The following is a 23,177-nucleotide window of genomic DNA, read 5'->3' as shown; positions in this document are numbered from 1 at the left end:
GAATAACACAGAATTCTACAGAATGTAACATTTCCCCATAGGAAACATAGCAGGCCTGATGAGGAAGGAAGTGTACAATGCTGTACATCGCAACAAAACATGACAAAAAGGCTGATTCCACAGTACGGTAGCTGCCTGTTCATTTCTAAATTGAATTAGTGAGTCAACAAGAAGCTATGACAGCCATATCAGAGAAATGAAAATCCCTTTCCTAGTATGATGATCTAGGCATAATTCCTCACACTATGATGCTATAACTCTTAAGCTTCTAGGGGACATGCAGAAGTACAGATCATAAAACATCATAAAAGCAATATTTGATATCAATAAAAAACAAGGTATAACCTATGGATGTTGGGCAAATTCCCACATTACCAACAAATAAACCCCCCAGTTTCAAATTAGGATGACTGTATACAGTACAAGGCACTAAGATGCAGTCACAGATAGAGCAAAGGCAGTAATACCCATTACATCATTTACAGAAATCTACAGAATGAAGGCATCTGTGAGGTTGACATGACCACATATTGCACACAATAAGGAATTCTGGACGATTGTGCTCAACGAGACTTTTGGGAAGAATCCCGACAGAGAAACGTGACGCATGTGTCACTTCTGTTTGACTGATTGCAAAAGAAAAGAGTTCATCATTGAAGGATCTTTTCATTTCCTTCATTATTTCTAAATTTCATATCACAGATTTAATGGTTACAACTCCTCTCTGACGGTGGCTTCATCCCCTTAAAACTCTTACTATATAAGAAAATAGACAAACTAATACAAATCCACATGATCTCAGCTATGTCAACAACAGAATATTTGTCAACAACAGAATATTTACATACCAAATTCCAAATATATTCTTCACCTGGAGAAATGTGCAAAAGTTGTAAATCTTTCATCACTTAAAAGTTACATCCTAACATTAATCAGTCACTGGTTTTGAACCTGTGTTGTGATAAACAATAGGAAAATAAATTAAATATCAAAAATGGTATCAACAGCGTGAAAAAGGACTCTATACAAAATTAGCATTTAAATAAAATATTGCACAACAGCAAAAAAAGCAACATATGGTAGTGACGTATCAAAATAAAACGTATTTTAACTGTTATAAAAGGAATTCGAGCGCTGTAGGACATTTAGCAATAACATGTTTTCATTGTGCCACGTTCACTGTCCCTGATCAATCCAGGATCTCAGAGGGGGCCTCCAGTATCTGCCGGTTCACAATCTATTAAACTACAACTCCATAGCCTGGATAGTCTGCCACGCAAACTAATTACGCATTTGTCATGTCTTTCTTTCCAGAGTAATAATTATACTATTAAATATGGAAACAATCATTCAATACTTCAATTAAATTATTAACAACTTCCTTTCCGAGATGTCACAAACATAGATTTATAATCCATATAATAATTAGGCCCCAAAACGTAATAATAGCCAAGTCTTGAATTAATAAATCAATGTTAAAATTTTGAATTAAAAAATAAAAATGGAAAGAATCATTTAAGTTGAAAGGTTTCCTGATAGACACAATGTAAGCAGACAAACCGAGAGGACGTAGGCACAAAAAAAGAAACAAGAAAATGTCATTTAGGGAGCTGTTGTGCCGTGTGGAGCTTTTGGAAGGGTTGATGGGTGGGATCTACATTTGGAGATGTACAGCCAGAGCAGAGAGGTGGCAAGGAAGGATGGGGTTGCTGACAAGGTGCGGCTCCTGTGGAGGAGTCGCCGGCTTCTGGAATAAAGGCTCTTCAGTCTTGGCCACCCTGCCTTGGAGGTTGCCCCCTTGTGGTCGTGCACGGGGCGTTATGGTGGTGTCGGGCCGAGCTGGGGAGGAAAAGGAGACTCTGCCTGTAGTAGGGTTGACATCCCTGCACCGCTGTTCCTCCTCCTGCTCCTCGTCATCCAGATGGTAATGTTTGAGGCGGACGTGCCAGGCCAGGCTGCAGACTGCAGACACCGTCTTAAACTGGTGGATGACGTTCCTGGGGATGAAGTAAATGTCATTGTCGCAGAGTTGGACGCGAACATAGCGGATCCCCTCCCTCCTCAGCTGGTTGAGCTTGGCGTCGTCCACCCACTGAACACACTGCAACGGGAAACGAGTGAGGAGAGATTAAAAATCGGAATTTTGACACGTGTTAGATTGTTGATTGATGTTTAAAAATGCGGTTCCCACTTGAGACACTGGAGGCTCATAGAGATCCAGCTGCAGCCTCTGGACAACATTATTGAAATCGCCTGCATGGAAACACACTGCGTCTTTGGTTATCCGAGGCCGGTTATTCCTGTACAGAGATTTCACAAAGCATAAAACCATTAATAATTGAATTACATGTGCATAACGCACTATTGCTGCTATGCTCACATGATAATTTGAACATTATCACATGCTAACCTGTCAATGAGACCTTTCATCACAGCTGCAATTCAAACAAGATACTCACCATTCTCCAAAGTGCACTGCTTTCAGGACCCCCACTGCCGCAGTGCTCTGCCAGTCAAAACTCTGGCCTACGTGGTCAGCGTGGGCCTTGGTCCGGTCCTCGAACAGAACCTCTCTGGGCTCACTGGCCCTTGGCAGGTAGTGAAGGTTTTTTATCTCATTCATGGACCTGCAGGAGGTGAAGGCCCAGTCAGGATTTCCACTGTGGTTTCCGGTTCAGTTCTTTATTTTCAATTTTGACTCCACAAATATTCTATCTATCTTTGGATAACTTCAAAGAAAATGCCATGCTGCTCAAAAGGTTTTCTGCTACTTATCAATTACAGTTCCTCTTTGTTACAACTGCTCCTCAGCATGTGCGGCTGTCCCTTTATTATAACGGTCCTTAAACAGTACTTCTTTTCCTCAAACATTTTGAGTTGTACCTGCGCCGTTTGAAGGGAGACTTGGGCACGTCAGCGGTGGGAACCATTTGTTCTCCTGGCCGCACCCACATGATAGGCCCATCGTCACTCTGAGAGCGGCAGTCCAGTTTCAGACTAGAGAGGCTTCCCCATGGGAGGGTCATCTGTAGGGACACACACATTCACAACACAACAGCTTTAGTTACATTATATCCAATCATGATATTCGCCTACATTATTTTCATTTGCAAAAGATTCGCATTTTATGGAGAAGAGTTGGTTGTGGTCGTAAATAAATTGTATTTCTGACCTTGAGGAAGGGCGACTCCTCAAGCACGTCAAGGAACTCTGGAAAAAAGTCTCCAACCTCCTCATCAACTGCTCCCACCAAGCTGATCTGCCTCATGGGTCCTGCCCGGTACGTTCCTGAACAATAGGTTCTGCTCACCTAAGAGAGGACACACGGCAAATGTCAGTGTAGCATCACAAGTGTGAATCGTTGTTCTGCAGTATTTCACAGGTATGCTGCACAGCTAGGAGGAGATGGAATTGATGCTTTTAAACTCCTTTCCTTTAATGAGAATCTATTAAAAAGCTTTTACATGACAAATGGTAATGATGGTTGTCACTTTCCAAAAAAAAAATGAATGTGTTTAGACTTTTACACCCAAGTAATCTAAGGTGTGAAGCTAATATCAACCAACTGAGTGGAATAAGAAAACAATCTTTGGAGCTTATTTCTAATTGAGGTCACAGCTGGCCTGTTTACTTTACCGTGTAAAATAGAATTTAATAATGAATAAAACAAGTTATTCATTGAGATTTCAATTAAAATTAATACAATGTGCAATGTGAAACAAACTAAATCCAACATATTTGCATCATTTCAAGTTTAAGTTTACATTTGTTTATTTTGCAGGGATAGTACAATTGATTTTTAACGTGTCTTGATTTCGTGCCTTCAGAAACAATTGTTGCTGTTCAAAGAGCGCAGACTGTGGAACTGAATTACAGGCAATTTCTTATTCGCTTGTGTAAGATCAACACCAGCCTCTTCCACACACAGTTAGTGCTCAGAGTAGAAAAGTACTAATTAGTTGGGCGCAGAGAAAAATATGATGTTAATGAACGATGCCTGAGCAACTGCACTATTAAATGGAACACACACACACACACACACACACACACACACACACACACACACACACACACACACACACACACACACACACACACACACACACACACACACACACACACACAGTGGTATTCTAAGGATCTCTTGTAAGGATTGTAAGGATTTAAATGCTTCACGGCACACAGTCAATTATGAGTGTGTCTGACAGTGTGTGAGATATATAAGATCATATAAAACTGGGATCCAAATCTACATTAACAGCATAACATGATGACGTTGGTTTGACGACATTGCTGAGACTGTAAAGTATTTCTATCCTGGGCGTGGTTGTGTACTGATCCAAAAGCATGCAGTGAATTAAACAAAGTACTTGCCTGCAATCATTTGGCACTCAAAACATCCACCTGTGACATCAACACACTAGACTCACACCCCCTGCATAAACAGGGAATTCTCGGTGTCTCCTGCCATCACACATTCAGGACTACTGTTCTATTCCTCCCTCACTGACCCATGTTTGACAGAGATTAGGTGTATGTTTGCATTGTCAAGGAGCAGAAGTTACTCCATTGGATATCTTGGAAAGCAAAGAAATCTTGGCACCCGCAGAGCTTTAGACTTATCAACGACGTACTTTGGACTCAACCACTTGAAAGCAAACATGTACTAATTCAAGTTTTGCTTTTTCTAGTTTTGCTCACGTCAGATGTTGGGTTAGACCACCTGCTCCCATCACATACCTGAGAGTGGAAGTTAGCAATAGTAGTGGTCTCGATGTCTTTTTTGCCCAGTATCTCCATCTTTACCGGCGTGTTTGGGAAGTTGAAAGCAAAGTAGTCCAGGAAGTCAGGCAGGTAGGAAGCTGCACTGTGCACCACTGCCAGGGCATACGAGGCTGCACCTCTGGGTTTCTCAGCAAAGGCCAACTCCAGGAACTCCTGAGCAAAGTACTCCATGTCAGCTGGACTAAGACAGGCTAACTCATCAGCATAGGCATGCAAGACTGATCCCCCACCGTTGGCTTGCCTCTCCTCGTGCATGAAGTAACCACACCAGGTGCCCGTCTCCAGATGGGAGCTGCGGATGTTGTGGTCTTGGTGGGAGAGGAAGGGGATCTGTACCGGTTTGACACCCTGGAGGTGGGGGTGGTGGTTGTTCAAAGTGCCTCTGCCAGGCTGACAATTTCTTTCAGGCTTCAAACTGCCAAGTGGAGAGGAATCAGGACGAACAGATACAGCAAGATCTGCTCCGAGACCTGCACATATTGTCTGGACTTCTTTGTTGTGCCTACATCTGACTTTCTTGCCATTGTGCTCATCCTCACAATGCTTCTTCTTCTTCTTTTTCTTCTTTAGGAGATATTCCTCCAGCGTTTGAGACTTGACATTCTCATTGAGTGGCCTGGGTTCTGTATGGAAAGAAGTTTGACAAGAAGAGCAGGATAAATGTACAAAGAGGGAGGCAATCTGTGAACAAACTGAAAATCCCAGTTTATGACTTAATTCTGTAAACACGGGACTATTAATGCTCAACAATCAGTAGGTAAACATGTCAGTATATAAACACTGAGGAGTTCACCAAAGTTCTTGAAATTAATGTACTCTAAATGAGGACAATAATGAAACCTAACAAAAAAAATCAGAGCTGAACTCATTTGCAAAGATTTCCACGGTACCACTGATAGTACACGTACCACAGTTTGAGCACCCATGTCTTACTCTCAGTAAATAATAGTGTATCCCTCTAGGAAGTTCTCAGTTATCGCTTGGCGACCCCTGAAAACCATTAATGAAGTATAGGACACATGACACACACTCCCATGTTCTATCTGTCTCCAAATCTTTCCCCATCTTAAAAGATGCCACCCTCGTCAAATATCCCAAAATTTTAAGAACAACCTACCCTTCCTTTTCTTCAGATCGGCGTGTTTGACATTAGCCTCGGTGTTTTCCTTCTTCATCTTGTGTCTCAGCTCTTTCTCCCTGTGCTTCTCCTTGTTGTGATCTTGTGTCTCGGCCTTGGCCACTTTGAGGGGCGTGAAAGTGAAGAGCGCAGGTGGATCCGGGGGCGCCGCTCGCTTCCGCGGCGGAGGTAGAGCCAGAGCCGGCTGCAGGTTCTTCTTTATGCCGTTGGTTTGGTTGTGATGGTGGTGGCGGCGGTGGCTGTGCTGATGGTGATGCGGGGCGTGCGTGTCGGAGCTGAAGTTGCGGGGTTGGGAGTTTTGCGGCGGCTGCGGCTGCTGCGGCGGCGGCTCTTGGATCCTTCGCTCAGCATGTTGCTGGTTATGGTGGTGGTGATAGTGATGATGGAGCTTCACTTTCTTCGCGTCTTTCTCCGTCCTCTCGCGTTTGTCAGCTGACGGCGACAGGTCCCGTTTTTTCTTCCTCTTCTTCTCTTTGGTGAATCTCTCAACACTGTCCTGTTCCTTTACTTTTGCACGGAGCAAATCGACTTGGGCTGCCATCTTTGCACGTACGGTACATTTAAAGGTCTCGAGATTCTTACTGCGCATGTCTGCGGAAAAATGTAGTCTTTTTGTCGTTTGTTTGTAGTTCGACTGAATGTTTTACTATAACGCGCAAGCGTAAAGCATGTAACTCTGGGATATGTAGTTTATAAGGACCGTAATGTCACTTGGGAGTTGTAGTTTAAAGTGTTCTGAGCGCGTGCCGCCTTGCACGCACTCACTTCTGCTCAACTGACGTCATAATCTGACGTCATTTCTACAGGAAGCCACAAGAGGGCGCGCTGTAGTTTACTGTGAGAGAAATCACACCGCTGTTAAAAGTATTCACACGCGAGGAATAGATAATATAATTCTTTGTTTTTTAAAAAAAAACTGTCAGAGAGGTATAGACTCATCATTTAAAGCTATAGTTAGTGGTGGGGCAGTCAAACCTCCATCATACTGCAGCCTCAAACCTGACCTGAACTAAATGAGCACCGCCTCTGATGCAGATGATACAACAACTGAACATTATAAGCTCCACAAAATGAGACGTTGGGGCGTTTGTTACGGCCCGAATGAAATTGTGGGCACACTAATAATCTGTTTACTCACTTACTAAGAGTGGTGTGTACTGGGTGTGAGTATGTAGTTATGTAGGTATTTTTGCAGTAATATTCTCTCCAACTGCATTTACGAAGGAATTTCACAAAAGGAGCTTGTGAACCATTTAATATTATGGTTTGGTTTGCCCATATAGAAATACAAAACGAATGCACATCAGTGGTGTGTATTCAGTAAACCTTTATTTATCAGTGCATGAACAGAATGCCATGACCAAATGAATTATTCTCACACACTTTATATAATTTCCTCCGAGTTCCCTTAAAAAAATAATGAAACGATTTACAGAGGATTCTTTTTCTTAACGAAGGCAAATATTTATACAGGTGCTGTACAATTTATAAACATTTAGAATTGTAGGGATGTCAAAAACCAAAAGGCTTTTTGATGTAGGAGCAATGCAAGGCCACAATATCTTGATATATGGTGATGACATGAAGAGGAAATAATACAGTAGCCTATTATATGAACAATAAACTGGACAATAAATTAGTCGGTGATTTTCCACATGAAGAGATAAAGTTACTTATATGCTGTACAATCTTTGAACAGACTGAGTCCATAGCGCTCTATTGTTCAAGATATAACTTGCTTGTGAAGAGCAGCGTATCTGCCACTAGATGTCACTGTACTCCACGATAGAAACAGAATTGTCTTCAAAACAGGGCAAACCTAATACAAATCAGTATTTCTTTTCATACAGGAATGGATTCCCTTATAATATTCAATGTAATAGATTTTGTAATGTTATTCAATATCAAACTTGCATTGAAGATAGTTTTGATAAGATGTTTTCGACATTATGTATTAAGTACACTCACCAAACAATAACATACTGTAACCACGTCTCCTCATGTGGAAAACTAAATTAATTCTTATTATATCACAAATGCTACAGGAATGACACTTTTTATGATTAACAAAGTCAAAAATATACATGCAATATTTCTCTCTCACATTTAGGATCAGGGACCAAATAAGAAATTTGATCAAAAATAGATTTGAAGAATAGAATGAGGAAATGCTAGATTGTTGTGCCTAGATTTTACCATGATAAAAATACAAATATATCTTAATATATCTTTAATAAATTGAAGGCAAAGATCTCATTTCTCACAAGCTCTGTTAATTAAACTTGTCTAAATTATGCATCAATATGTGTGTATTCACTTTGTTAAATAATAATATACATATCAGATTAGGTATAGTCAATGCTACAGTAATTCAATACATACATAGGCCAGTCAGCCTGTATACATACACACATAGCCAGAGGACCTAAAATACGTAGATGCTAACAGTAGACTTTACATGGATGGAACAGACTAGCGTGACTGTATACAGACTGTGAACACATTAAATGGAGTAGAATGTATAGACTGTGCCACCAACAGACAGGTCAATGTGATTTCTATAGTGTTGCATGATGTGTTAGTTTTCTACAATATGCACTCGAGCAACAGCAGTGATTTCTGACCCATTCAACACATTTCACTCATTATTCTTAGTGGTGATGCTTATCTACACATTCTATCTCTACAAACCCCACAACAAATGTGAAATGACAACATGGATATGTATACTAACCGTTTGTTTACATAGAATTTCAATAAATTACAATATGCTTCATTATCAACACAAACAGTAGAACTCTAAGCACAAGTGTCTGGTCTGCTGATTGGTGCATATAAATCCTCAGGCTGGTGTATCCACTCTCTGATAGGCTGATGGATACACATGTTTCTGTGTCTTAAAATGTGTGTGAATGCAGTCATATACACAGTTTATGACTCTACAAGGGGCTCCCCAAAAACAACAGACATAAACCTGTGCATACTGTAAGACACTCCGTAGGACAAATCCATCTTTCTAGGAAGAAAAGCTCAGTAATTGCATGAAAATGTCTTCAAAGTGACAAAAAGCAGGATCCTTCATCAACATGGGCAGAGAGGAAGAGGAGAAGTTCATTTTGTTGCCTACAAATATTCTCACAGTGAAGTGCAATACGGCACAGCTGCTTCATAACCGGAGTCTCTGATTGGCACAAAACAGTCGTGAAACTTCAGTGCCAAATCCAAAAATCACACTTCATCTCTTTCATGCTTACGTCCACACTTCATTGTGTACACACACACAATCGCGCGCGCACACACACACAATCGCGCACGCACGCACACACACGCATGCACACATCAGATCAGACATCAGCAGCTTGATGCAAACCGATGGAGGCAAACTGGGTAAAAAATATAAATGCAATGAGAAGCTATGTTGCTGGTTACACAGTGATCTGATTTGTCTGCAGTTGTTAAGAAAAAAAAACAAAGCCTATTTCCCTCCATTATGACCATCGTTTACAGGCTCCGCTTCATGGAGTCCAGCAAGGATCTCAGATTGTCCCGTGTGTTGTCTGGGACTGAATCTTCGCAGAACTGGGGACTTTCCATGGGCCGGGGGTGATGGGAGTTTTCTTGTAGCTTGTTGTGCCGTTGCAACTGGGGTCCTGGACGCTACTGGTGGAGCCTCTGGGGTCCTTTTTGTTCAGGTCTTTAGTTTGTCCATGGTACTTGTTCTCCTGCCACTCCGCCGCTTCTCTTGCACTCCTATGGCTCAGCATGCCAGTGTCGGCATCAGACTCTGCCCTCTCCCTGTGATTATGGGAATGGGATTTATGTGGGATTGCCTCTTGATCAGCCCTTTTGTCCTTTGTGCGACGTTCATTGGTCCCTCTGATTTTGTCTCCTCTTTCCGTGGCTCCCTTCTCGTGCCAGTAGTTCAGATCCTCCTCCCTGTATCTCCAGTCCTTCCCCCCTCCAGAGGCCATGCTGGGTTGTTGGCCAGCTGGACGGCGGGGGCTCTGAGGCTCCTCCGGTTTATTCAAAGGCACAGCAGCATCCTGATCCATCTTGGAGGTCTTTCTAGGACTTGAGGAATGGTGGTCTCTCTGCCCATGAGGTCTCCTCTCCCTACTCACGTCTTCCAGGGATTCACTGTGGCCTCGCTCTGTTTTTCTGGGGCTCTGAGAGCGCTCGGCCTGATCTGCCCAGCCCTCAGTCACCGTCTTGGGACTAGCAGGCTTGTCCCTGTGAGGCAGGTTAGAATCACTCTTGCTTGGAAGGGGTTTTCTGTTATGGTTATGGCTGTGGTGAGATACTTGCTGCCCTCTGGGTCGGTTTGCCTGGCCAGCTCCGGGGGACCCAGTTGATCTGGTGTCCCCCCCAAATGACTCATTAGGGGCAGTGGTTCTGGGTGAAGATGGCGACAATTCAGAGGTAGAGACAGAGGATGGAGAGGCTGGAGATGACTGCCCATCAGAAAGTCTTAAAAAGCTTGAGGTTGGAATGGTTACTTTGTCCTTTGAACCTGAAACACGACCATTGGAGAACAAAGCAAAGATTTGAGCTGAGCAAAAACACCCACAGAAGCTAAAACATCCCTCATGTGGAATATTTTACAAATCAAAAGATATCTATAAATATCATGCAAAAGAAGCACAGTAGTTTCATATTGTGAACACCTCACTCACTTTCTGTAATAACTCTCTGCAACAGCCTTCTAAGTATTGCCTTATCCCAGATGTGCATCAGCCGACAACACAGCCATCAATGAAAACCGTGTTAGCGTTTACCCAGCACTGACATTTCAATTTCCCCCCCCAAGCTGATAAGAGAGGTGCGGCTGCGACTTGGAGCAGATATATGCCGCAGAAATCCAGAGACAGAAAGTGAAGACTGATGGACTTAGTGGTGCTGAAATGAGCTTTTGGATTTCTATGAGTAGCAACTCATAGAAATTCATCCTGATTGGATCTTAGGATTGATGCCAGTGAATGCACACACATCCTTTTATTACTTGTCACTCACTGATCAATATCTATCTAAAGGATTTACTCCAGGTCTCCTTCTTCACATAGAATGATGTGTGTTTTCAGTGGCATCCCTGATTTTTGCAATAGCCTTAAAATAACCTGTGGGGATCTGAAGCCTCCCAGTGCTCCTGTAGGTCTGTTTGCTTTCCCAGGAGTCACTGCTTTGGTTTAGCTCTCCACTCAGTGTTGTGGTCAGTCAAGAGTAACTTGTAACACGTGGGGGAGTTCACTGAGCAACAGGTAACTGATCTATTTGGTCATGAGGTGGAGGAAGGGACGGTGAAAGACACTTACATCTGAGCGATGGATCACTATAAAAAGGAGAGGTCAGAGGCAAAAGTAGGAGGAGTACAAGGTTTACCAAGGTTATTAGGGACAGACCAAGAAAAGCAGTGAGGCCTTTAGTGATGCTCTGGTTTCATGTAGAAGCACAAGGTGGAAGAAGAGTTCAGACCTATAGGAGGAAGAGATAAATAGGTAGAAATAGATAGCTGTGCTGTGGCAGAAAACAGAAAGCAGGCCAGAAAGAGAGAGAGAGAGAGAGAGAGAGCAGTAGAGGTAGATCAAGATAGAAAGAGCTACAGATAAAATGAGAGGAGAAAAAAGGTCAAGATGGCAACACATGCATGAGAATAAAGAAAGTCAGCACCTTGCTACAAGCATATCCATACAAAAGCTTCTGGATCTGTATGGTTATTATGCTATTGCATAGACCACTGTGTGTGCAATGGCACAATTGTATGTGCATGCTTCAGTTTTCTGTAGTTACTCACTGTGATCAGGAACCAAACCCTGGCCAGGTCGGAGGAGTAGATGAACTTTACTGCCTCCTGCCTGGATCAGCTCAATTGCCCGGGTGTGGGTGATGCCCTGGGTGGCTTCGCCGTTGATCTCCACGATCTGATCTCCAACCTGCGACGGACTCATAGTCAGTTCTACTGCTGTTCTCAAGGAGGAGTTGTTTCAGTATCTATCTATCCAGGAAAAGAAGAACTTAAATTTACAGAGAGACAGGGGGGAATAACTCACATGTATCCTGCCATCTTTCAGAGCAGGTCCATCCTCAGCCAGTCGCAGGATGAACAGGCCCATGTTGTACTCTTTACCGCCCCGCAGACTGAAGCCAAAGCCCCGCTGGCTGCGTTCAAGCTCCACCACAAAACAACCCTGTTGATTGTAATCATTTGAATAGAGTTTATTTTTTTGACCATTATTGTTCTTTCTTTTAATAGTTAAAAGTAGTGTTATTTGCTTAGGGTCTCACCTGCTTGGGACCTGAAGCGATGAGTGTTCCTGCCTCACCTGCAGGCAGAGAATCACCATTCCTGCAACAGAAAAGGAAAAAAATACAATATTATGGCAACAACAGACAGAAGAAAAAAATACATAAAATTCCAGTAGATAAATATATTTCAGAGTGTCATGTAATTGTGTGAATATGCGTATCAAGTATGTGTATCGGTATATACTGTATATATATATATATATATATATATATATATATATATACACAGTGTATATATAAATATATACACCCAACAAAAATATGAATGAAACAGTTGTCAATTCCGAACATTCAAAGCATGCAGTAGAAGTTCAGAATGTTGATCCTGGTTTTGTGAGCAGTGTCAAAGTAAAACATTCATTCTCCACCGAGGGGGGAAACCCGGGCATAAAAATGGATGAACTCTGTGTCCTGCAGGGCTCTTTGGAACAAACCGTCCCTCATGTGAGCAGTATTGTGAGCCTCTGCATGTAAAATGGACTCCTGGACCGTTGAAATCCAAACCACAGAGTTGTAATAAATCCCACTGTCTTTCCATCGATCCACTCACTACCACGCTGTCATTACTACAGCCAGAACCTCCACTATACATTGAAGTGTCAATCCTTCAAAGATCTGCGGCAGACACCCGGCTGTACTTTAAAGCTTCACAGGCTCATTATAACGCCAATAGCATTGCAGACACACAATTTTCTAAAGTCTGAACTTCACAGTCTTCGCGTGGCCAAGGCGACAACACCGACTCACATCTAGCCTCTGCTGACCCGAGCCAGATTAGACAGAGGGGGGGGGGGCTGCTGCTGAGGAATGGACAGAGGGCGCAAAGAGGAGAAGGCGGTAAATACATGCTGATAGACCAGAGGCACGGAGCAGGTGAGGGCGGGGGAACGATGGGCGAGCAACGCGGCCGTAGGAAGGGATTAAAAGTCTGACACAGGTAATCTTGTTGAAAAAGTCAGATCAAAGAGAAAGCGAGACTTTCCATTAATCTCCTTCTCACTCCTTTACCATTTAAACAGTGAGCACCGGGGAGTTTCTGTCTTCGTGAATTAAAAAGGAGCCTGTGGCACACAATGTAGCACAGACCTCGGCTTTGAGAGGAATGGTGTGAATTTATGGTCAAAAGCAGTAGAGCCTATATTAAATTGTGCCCAAAGGATGGCAGACTCTAAACAGGACGCTGACATGCTGGTTTGAGAGCTTTTAAGGAATCTTGTTTGTAGCTTGCTGTCTTGCCTCTCTGGATAGCTGGGAGGCTGCTGACCCACGGCTCTGTGTTGTGTTGAAGGACTCTGCTTGGCTGAATTTGTTCCAGATGAGGGACTGCAGTCTATAAAAACACAATTTACACAAAATAGACATTCAGTGTGAGAGACAAGAAGACTCCTTTCTTTTGGATGCCACATAGCGATCTTCACCTCTGCTTTTCCATACTTCAGACAGAATATTCCAAGTTCACTATTTGTGTCATCTTATTCCCAAAAGACGCTGGAACATTCTCTCTGTAACTCGTCTGTGTCACAGAATTGAGATTTCCTTTGTGCCAACCTACCATCTTCAGGGACAACAGTGAGGGTAACAGAGGTGCCGGCTTCTTTGATGAGTTGGACAATGTCGTTGTGGGACAGCTCCATGATGGATTGGCTGTTGACAGCTGAGATGCGGTCTCCAACTTTCATCTGACCCATGCGGTCTGTAGGGCTGCCCTCAATGATACGGCCGATCTTATGAGGGATAACTGCAGCACAGACAGACAGACACATGCAGCATTAATACACAATAACACATTTGAACACTTTTGAACCCCTGCTGTTGTTTCACTTGTGAAACAGAGGCAGTCAGCACTAAAGTTAGTGTGTGCAGTTTGAGCATGTGGCCTTAAAAGTAATTTGTTCCATTGAACCAACTAAGGAAATGACTGGGCAGATTTAAGGAATATACTTTAAAAGAGATTGACCTTAAAATCTAAATTGCAAATGAATAATAGCTAATGAACAATGGAAAAATCTCATAAATTGAATATTTAACAGAGTAGAATAAAAAATTAGGGCTACAGTAGGCGATTTAATGTCTTAATATACGATGACAGGTGATGGGTAATGGATAAAAGAGCCAATTCTGACCTCCAGGCGGAGGTTTATTCTTTGACGTGAGGATGACAAAGCCAAATCCTTCATTGTCTCTGCGCTGCAGGGTGACGTCAAAGCACTCGGGCCGGGAGGTCGGAGTCTGCAGGCCGGCGCTGGGCAACTCGATGCGAGGAAGTCTAGGTGAGTTGTTGACCAGAGCCGATGCTACTTGTTGGGGCTGTGGGCTGCCGTTCTCCTCTTCTCCATCATCTGACAAATGACAGTTGGTACAGACATAAGGGAACGCTGACAGTCAGGAACACTTTTGATTGCGTAATTGCAATTATTGAAACATTCTTAAAAATCATCCATCTAGAATCAGGGAATCTCTTTCAAAATCATAGCTTTAAAAATTGTAAACCCTTGGATGTTTTGTGTTTAATTTAGTATTTAAAGTAATTGTAACAAATAAAAGTAAAAATAAACCCAAAAACTATAATCTTAATCTTCAAGTACCTGAGTTTGCCAGTTTCCTGCGGACAGTGAGCATAACTTGGCCATTGCGTGCAGCATTGGTCATCAACTCCAGCACTTGTTTGTGAGATTTGCCCTTGACTGGCACGCCGTCAATGCAAAGCAGTTCATCCCCAGCCCGCAGACGCCCGTCCTTCTCGGCTGCGCCAAGCGGCACAATGGCACCGATGTAGACCTGCGGAAGCGAGACGATAAGAGAAGGTCGGCAAACAAACGGGCCAAAGCCAATATTCCAAAACATGGGGAATTCAATAGCAGTCATGAAACATATTTGACTGAAATCCTTGATGAATTGAATGTAATTTCCTTGTGTGCAAAAGCTTTCAAATGCAGGCATTCTCTAGTTTTCGGACAATTTTACATCATAAAAGCAGACCAACACTGCTGTGCTGATACCTACCGGCTGATCTGGACCCTCACCCCCAAGGACTCTGAAGCCAAAACCCGACTCCTGGTTCCTTTTGATGGACACGTCCAGGTCCTTGGTATTTGGAGCTTCAGAAAGGAAAGCGGCCATGAATGACCAGGCACATTAAATATGCTGTTTGCATGTGTTTGCCAGACAACACAGAGTTGTAATGTAATGTAATGTCGCGGTTCTGAGACTAGGATCAACAGTTCAGGAGAATTCCAATGATTTACACAAGTGAAAAACTATTTCTGCGACACACAATGTGAACTCACGCTTGCTGTCCAGTATGGCCTTGGACTTGAGGTAGAGTTCAGACGCATCCAGTTTGGGCGAAGACGAGCGCAGGGTGTTTGATGGGACAGAAAGTGGATTGGCGGGCACCTCTGTGTGACTGAGGGTCTCCGTGCTGGTGGTCATCTCTTGTCGTTGCGGCTGCGTCACAGGTTGGGCAGGCGGATGGGGTTGTTGTTGTGGTTGTTGTGGTTGTTGTTGTTGGGGTACAGGATGCGGGACTTGCTGTGGGGCCTGCTGGGAGATGGTCTGAGATGCGGGAGCTGTGCACTGTAACATAGAAACACAAACTGTATCAGAATGATAAAAAATGACTTTTCAACACATACAGTATACCACCCACCTATTGTAGTTGGTACTTCTATATCTAAACCTTCTTGTGCCTGTTGCTTCCTCAGCTCTCTCTATTTTAAGAGCAGCGCGTCAAGGATCAACACAGGTGCAAGCTGTTGAACATGACACATCATCTCAAACACCCATACGCAGGGGGATGTTAATTTGCCATTAGCCAGGAAGCCACAACATTTACCAACATTTAGCTCCACAAATAAAATTTCTGTCATATGGGCTCCCAGAAAATCCAACTTAGAATATCTGCCTCAGTACTCATAAGGAGCAGCAAACAAGCTAAAGCATAATCATTTTTGCAGTAGCTTTGCCTTCAGTTTATTCTTTGTTTCAGCCCACAAGTGGATTAGAAATGGCAAAAATGTACATCCACTTACTGGTTTTAGCGATTTCACAGGAGACGTCTGACCTGTAGGCAGAGAGGGAAAGGGAGAGAATAAATACTTTCATCTTAGTTTGAATTCATTACATTACTTCAGACGCAGACATGCTGTCCACCTGGTTCTGCAAAGCGATCTTGGAAATTGTGTAACCGTGAGCTTCCCTCCCTGTAGAGAAATGACTCATGTCACTCAACCAGTAGGGAGCACTATACTCTAGTAGTAAAGGTGACTTAAGATGGAGAAAGATGGGAGCCGTGAGAAAACAAACTCATCTCCGTGTTAACCTTGACCACTGTTTGTCATACCTACAGCTCACCTGAAGCTTTTTATAATGTTGGTAATATTCAGACAGTGGTGGTACAGAGGAATAATTCAAAGTCAAACCCAGTATGGAAAATGTATCCAGCAACTAACAGCAACTTGTATATCTGTCCAGGCAGTCCTCTACATAAAACATGGGGCAAAGTATTTTCTATCATTTCTGAGTAAATCCAGAATAGAGAGAAGGCAGTGTAATTTCCTGTTTGAGACTCTGCGATGCTGTCATGGGAGGGGAGCGGGAGCCTCAGGCGAGTAAAGCCTGACCTAATCCTGCTCAATGGGGGACCTGAGGTGAGCCCTGCATTGCGCTCTCTTTCGACCTGGAAGCACGCAGGCTGCATATGCACCATCAAAAACGTGCATAGACTAGAGCCAAAAACTTAACCACGCACACACACACACACACACACACACACACACACACACACACACACACACACACACACACACACACACACACACACACACACACACACACACACACACACACACACACACACACACACACACACACACACACACACACACACACACACACACACACACACGGCAGGCCTCAAGACAAAAAGGAACCAGTCCTTTATAGTGATGACAGACTCTTTTCTGATAATTGTCCATCATCCATTGGCTTGCATCCGTTCCTTTTTTCTTTCTTTCCAAGCAGCGAGTGACTCAAACTGAAATCATCGTCCCTGCACTTCCCCTAAGCCACCCCAGCATGTGACTCAACATGCCTTCTTCAATGTTTAGGAGGTGTGTAGTGGGTGATGCAAAGCTGGTGTGGAGCAGGGCATGAAATTGCTTTATTTAATACTGGGAGGGTCTGTGTGGCTGAGCAATCATGGCTTGACGAGAGTCTGAATTCCTCATTGGAAATAACAGTAACCATGGACACCATGACCTATTTCTATTTATCAAATTAGAATAATGTACATGGCACATAAAGTCTGCGCTGCTGGTAAATTGTGCCGTCTCATAATCTTTCCTCACCTTTTTTTTTAAAGAAATTACAGAAGGACACAAGACTCCTGCAGACACAAATCTATGTGAGGATGAATCTAATTTGAAAACACTTGATTATCCTTGGCATAAACATATGTTTTTGTTGCCTGAGCAGATTGAGTCAGACGGTGACAATTTATCAAAGGAGACGGAGACCATCAGCATGGTAACCACAGCAGCTGTGTCATACTTAGGAGGATTAGTCCAATGTTGCTTGGATTACAATTTTGCTGAATGTTGCAACATTGTACAATATATTATATCTGCACTTCACCTCCATATCAGCCCTCATTTTTGATTATTTCTGCACTCACCTCCTCGAAGCACCAGCACGTTGACCTCACTGCCCACAGCGAGGTCTTTGAGGATGTCCACCACTTGAGAATGGCTCAACATTTGGACATTTTGTCTGTTGATCTCCTTGATGACGTCACCTTTTAACAGGCCACGGCACCACTGAGCGTCCAGGATCATCTTCACCTTTTGGCCCAGAGGACAGTCGGCAATGGCGAAGCCAAATCCTCCCGGGCCTTTCACCAGGGGCACGCTCACCAACTCGGGCTGCAACAGAGTGGTGTCAGGGCCCTCGGAGTTGTGGGAGTGAGGAGGATGGTGGTGGTGATGATGGTGGGAATGAGGATGGTGGTGGTGACGTCCTCCGTTAGTCATGGGTGGCACCGTAACGGTCTGCCTGGGGAGAGTCCCTCCGTCTGTGGTCAGGTAGTGGGGGTCCTGGGGCGTGGAGGGGGAAGGGGAAGAGTCTTTGGAGGTGCTGGCCATCCCAGAGGCCTCCTCGCTGCTGCTGGTGTCCTCAGGCAGGGGGTAGCCACGGCACAGGACCATGTCTACATACTGGTTGACTGGGATGGACTGGAACATCTGCACCACGTCAGCATGCGTCTTCCCTAGCACACATGTCCTGTTGATGTCTACTATAACATCCCCTGAGAAAGAGAGAGAAAGAGAGAGAGGAATTGAAAGAAGGTAATTCATTGGATGGCTGCCTGCCTAGAAGCCCAGCAGAAGATTCGGCCTGCCTACGCAATCGATACCCTCGCCTTGACACACAGCTCCCTTCACTGTGGAAAGGAGCTCCACGTACAAATATAGTATTTGCTCAGATCCATTACATGTTCCCTCTAATGTCTCCTCTTGTAAAAACAGAGGTAAGCGAGAGAAAGAAAATCGCCTCAAAATGAAAACGCTCTAAATCAAATAAAATGTATTTGTACAGCCTAATATCTCAAAGGGCTTTACAAGCCCACAACAGCAGACAGTTCCCGGCTCAGCCCGGAGCTCTACGTTTGGCGTAAATGATTGCGGCCGGCAGTCATGAATCCAAATGAAAGTTTCTTCTGCTTCGTACCGTTAATGAGACATTGAATTACAGATTTTTTTTGTTTAATCAACTACTTTTCCCCTCAAGAGAGATGAAAATAATGAAAGAATTCTTCTCTCTCTGTCCACATTCATGTGGAGCCTCGGCAGTAACATTAGTGCGGCTGTCAAAGCAGGCAGTGCAATCAATATTCTGTAAAGTGGATCCTTCTGCACTTTGCTATCAGTAATTCAAAAGACTGAATGATTACCATGCATGTGATCACATCATTTATATGTAGACTAAAAGGACATTTACAGAGCTATTAATATGTGGGAGCTACTGGCACTGATGAGTTTCTTGAAAGCACTCCTTCTTACTGCAAACGCAATTGAATTCTAGCACATGTTAGTACGGGGTGAACCTGACCTGAGGCGATTTTCTTGTCGTGAGCAGCCGGGCCTTCTGGGAGGACGTTTTTGACCTGCAGAAACTCATCAGGTCGGTCCCCTCCGATGATGGTGAACCCAAAACCCTGCGGGCTTTTCCTCAACGCCGTCAGCAGGATGGAGCCCTGCAGCTGAGATGGATCCCGGGTGAATCCGCGCACCCCTCTACCTGGCTCCTCTGTTACAGGGAGGAAGGGGGAGGAAGAGGATGGAGATGAACAACAGGCCGGACCAAAAAGAGACAGAGAGTTTAATTAAAGTAACTCTGTAAACCAAAAATATACATTGTAGTACAGTCTGGAGTAAAGCACCCACAACAGCACAGCTCAGATGTCTGTATGGTTTGAAAGTGACACTGGGTGAGAGAGAAATCCAAACACACACGAGTTCTCGCAGTTTTCCATCTGTCTTCATCATGACATTACTACAGTGATGGTGACAGGATGTCACTCGCCGCGTGTAATTACACAAACACTCGAGGAATTTTCAATTTAAGTGCAAACTACTACTTGCCCCGCATCCCGCCCCCCCCCCCCCCCACAACACACACACACACAAATGTTCACAATTTGCTTGTCCCCTCGGTTGCTCCATTTACGAGGCCAATAAACATCCTGTTATGCTGAGAAATGTTTGCATTTTGCTCCCGTCTCATCACAAACAACCCATTCTCTTCACTGCTGTGACATAACCATCCTGAAATTCACATGATATTTACCCACGTAAACTTTCAGTGCAAATTTCCTCTGTGGCGCCTGCGGGATGTGTAAATGGGGCAACTTTAGAGCAGTCGGGAAAGGAAATTGCGGCGGCGTGCCTGTGCAAATGGTGGTATGCGCACAAGCACGGGAAACAGAGAGAGACGAGAGATGAAAGACTAAAAGATGAGAAATGGAATGAGCCTCGACAGAAAGAGGGGGCATTGGAACGTGTGTTTCCCTGCGGTTATGTACTGTGTCCCTTCATGCTGGGCTCCTCCTTGGGAGATTTCCGCACAGATGGATGGGGACACATCAATCTAATTTTGGGAGGGTACAGATAGTGACGCCATCCCCCAGCCTCCAACGTTAAGCGATTAGGATTTGCATAATTGCATTGCAACTGGCTGATGAACGTGAACGCTTTGACGAGGAAAAGGAGCAGAAGATTATGCCAAGTATGATTAACCTGACACTCCTTATCAAAGCTCATATCTGCATGACACAGAGTTGTTTTTAAGATAAGGAATTCTGTGCGAAGTTCATGTCGGCATTTGGCAGGTGGGAAAACATTAAGTGACTGAAATTAATGACGGGTTTAAAGTGTGAATGTGATACAGGACGTATGCACATTTTCTGACAGCGCCATCAAACCGCCCAGGCACTTGATGCCTGCACCGCGTCGTGTCAAGAAGCTGTCACCACTGTTGCTTACATTGTCCCCGTGACAGCAACACTGTCAGAGAAGTGCAGTGGAGGGAGGAAGGAAAAGGGCAAAGGGGTTCGGCACAGACCAAGTGATGTTTACATGGTCTTGATTAAGCTCCTGGCCACCGAGAGACATTCAGTGGTCTCAGGGGTGAACTGATTAAATGAAATGTCAGACAGGATTGCCAGTGCCGTAATTACGGCCCAACACAGTGCCTCGCCGCTTTGCGCTCTACGACATTGACTAGGAGGTCACACTCTCGTCGGCCTCGTCAAAACAGTGCTTAGAAGCCACCTCACGCACATCCACACGCTCCTGCCCCGACTACTAGCCATTAATTCTCATTAACAAGGGTGGAGAGGTGCAGACTGGACACGGGGGAGCCGGCCTAAGCTGGGGACAGCAACACAAACAGGCAAGGCCGTCGGCAGACTGCAGAGCGGCTGGGAGCTGCGGTCGGCGTACATCAGAGCGAAGCAGACAGTTCTGTCCAATAGGTGTGGACGCACAGGGGCTTGTTTGAATACTAATGTGGTCGTCTGTGTGTCTGTGTGTGTGCGCAAGAGCATAACATGAATTCTTACTCGACACACACTGTAGGGGTTGCAGCAGTCAGACCTTGATTGAATACGGGGTAAAAAGACGTCTCTGTCTCTCTGTCTCCCTCTCTTTCTGTCCCCCCCTCCTCTCTGTCTCTCTCTGTGTCCCTCTGTCTCTCTTTCTCTCTTCCAACGAGACCTCAGAGTCCTCCCTATTTCACAACTTGTCAAAATGAATTCGTCCTCCTAGCGCTGCTCCATTATTCAAATGGAATCTCATTGCTTCAGAGGTTACAGGCTGTTCATCAGCAGCCTGTCGACTGTTACTGTAACATCTTACCACCGGAGAACTCGGAACGAAGTACATAGATGATAAATGTGCTCCAGTATTTGGAAAACACATATAATACCTTGTTATTTGGCTGCTGAATTTAAACCTGGAACTGCAACCCATGAAATTATAATACTGTCATTACCTTTAGCTGCATCATACGGGAAAGTGAGGAGTAAAGAGAAAACAACTTGTTCACTGTAGCAGCTGGAATAGTCCAAACTAAAATGCCACCTGGACTCATAATTTAACTTCACTACCACCATTTAAACCAGTGTGTATAAATATTACTACCTGCATGATGAATTATCTATTATCATCATTAAGTATGAGCTAAATCAATAGATGTATTTTCTGACAGTGACATGGTATTCTTACCTGTGGGCGTGGCCGCTGACGGCTGTGCTGAGGGGGTTGCATCCACGCTCACCTTCCTCTTCGCTTCCTGTACCGGATTCTCAAACTGGGTCTTCTGGTTAATGTGGCTGTGAGGAAGAGGAGGACATTAATTTAACATGCAAACTAACTGTGGGGCTTGTTGTCGCACAAAGCTCGACTGTACATAGGTGATATGTCGTTTGTCACACATCCCACTACACTGACTCACTCAGACGGCTGCTTATAGCGCTCGCCTGCCTGCATTTTGTACCACCTTTACCCAGCTTTGGGCCTCTGCAGTCACACGCTTGTCCACACTGGCGATGCAGATCTCTGCATGCAAAACCAACTATTTGACTATGAGTGAGACGGGATGGGCAGAGGCGGCGGCGGCGTGTTTTATGGCATACGGCAGACTGATCTAATGCAGCGTATAAACAGAGAAAACCCAGAGGTTGATGAGAAGGAGGCGTAACGCATGCAGATGGATTTACAGCAGGTTATAAACACTGAAATAAAAAATTGAAATAGAATTGATGTGCTCATTAAAGAGAGAACACCAAATCTATGGCAATCTTTACTGTGATGGCCAAAACCATTGTCATTCCAGGATCAAAAGATTCTATTTAATCAAAATCGCTACATTGCTTCATACCAGTGAAGTCAACCCTGTTTTTTTTAATAAATATACTGTACATGCTTCTTTGGGTGAGAAGGAAATACTATCCGTCAACTCTGGAGCTTCAGTTTCAGGATTATTATTCAGAGGAACGTCTCTGTAGAGTTGCCGCTCAAAAACGTAATGAGCTTTAAAAGTTGTACATCCCTGTCATGACACCTCAGGGAGGACGATCTCAAAATGTACTGATGCTGCACAGTGATCGGGTAGGTGTGTGTGTGTGTGTGTGTGTGTGTTTGTGTGTGTGTGTGTGTGTGCGTGTGTGTGTGTGTGTGCACGCAGATATCCTCCCCATTATGTCTGCAACTCTTTCATGCCCAATTTTCATTTCCTCCTTCACTCGCTCTTTCTCCCACTCCTTGATTGCATCACCTTGCTCGAGTTGAGGACCTAACGAAGCTACGTGTCTCGTAGTATCACGTCTGCCGCTCATCCGAGACCAAATTTAGCAGACAAAAAGGAGAAGAATAGCCCCACATATCTGTCTCGCTCT

At 44.1% G+C, this 23,177-nt stretch overlaps 2 protein-coding genes across 2 annotated transcripts in view; both read right to left on the bottom strand.

Moving 5' to 3' along the window:
* Window positions 1-21: 21 nt before the first annotated feature.
* Window positions 22-6,512, bottom strand: rsbn1 (round spermatid basic protein 1). The gene is made up of 7 exons (XM_076166550.1): window positions 5,903-6,512; window positions 4,741-5,408; window positions 3,173-3,310; window positions 2,884-3,026; window positions 2,460-2,627; window positions 2,192-2,300; window positions 22-2,101 (listed from the first exon to the last, which is right to left on the bottom strand). Exons 1-7 carry the CDS (start codon window positions 6,510-6,512, stop codon window positions 1,655-1,657), a joined length of 2,283 nt encoding a protein of 760 aa, XP_076022665.1. The 3' UTR covers window positions 22-1,654.
* Window positions 6,513-7,235: 723 nt separating this feature from the next.
* The window catches only part of magi3a (membrane associated guanylate kinase, WW and PDZ domain containing 3a), an 84,468-nt gene continuing 68,526 nt past the window's right edge, over window positions 7,236-23,177 (bottom strand). Inside the window, exons 8-21 of the mRNA XM_076166289.1 lie at window positions 22,006-22,112; window positions 19,331-19,528; window positions 17,898-18,527; window positions 16,255-16,286; window positions 15,511-15,799; window positions 15,227-15,321; window positions 14,809-15,001; window positions 14,347-14,562; window positions 13,776-13,961; window positions 13,460-13,553; window positions 12,203-12,263; window positions 11,968-12,105; window positions 11,712-11,850; window positions 7,236-10,433 (exon numbers count right to left, since the gene is read on the bottom strand). Of these exons, the coding sequence (XP_076022404.1) occupies window positions 9,460-10,433; window positions 11,712-11,850; window positions 11,968-12,105; window positions 12,203-12,263; window positions 13,460-13,553; window positions 13,776-13,961; window positions 14,347-14,562; window positions 14,809-15,001; window positions 15,227-15,321; window positions 15,511-15,799; window positions 16,255-16,286; window positions 17,898-18,527; window positions 19,331-19,528; window positions 22,006-22,112 (3,352 nt within the window). The 3' untranslated portion in view covers window positions 7,236-9,459. The remainder of the gene's footprint in view (window positions 10,434-11,711; window positions 11,851-11,967; window positions 12,106-12,202; window positions 12,264-13,459; window positions 13,554-13,775; window positions 13,962-14,346; window positions 14,563-14,808; window positions 15,002-15,226; window positions 15,322-15,510; window positions 15,800-16,254; window positions 16,287-17,897; window positions 18,528-19,330; window positions 19,529-22,005; window positions 22,113-23,177) is intronic.

Source organism: Genypterus blacodes, unplaced genomic scaffold (genome assembly GCF_046128005.1).
Source record: "Genypterus blacodes isolate CSIRO-AG114 ecotype Tasmania unplaced genomic scaffold, CSIRO-AGI_Gbla_v1 ptg000156l_1, whole genome shotgun sequence".
Taxonomy (NCBI): Eukaryota; Metazoa; Chordata; class Actinopteri; order Ophidiiformes; family Ophidiidae; genus Genypterus; species Genypterus blacodes.
This window is presented reverse-complemented; position numbering and strand designations above follow the sequence as displayed.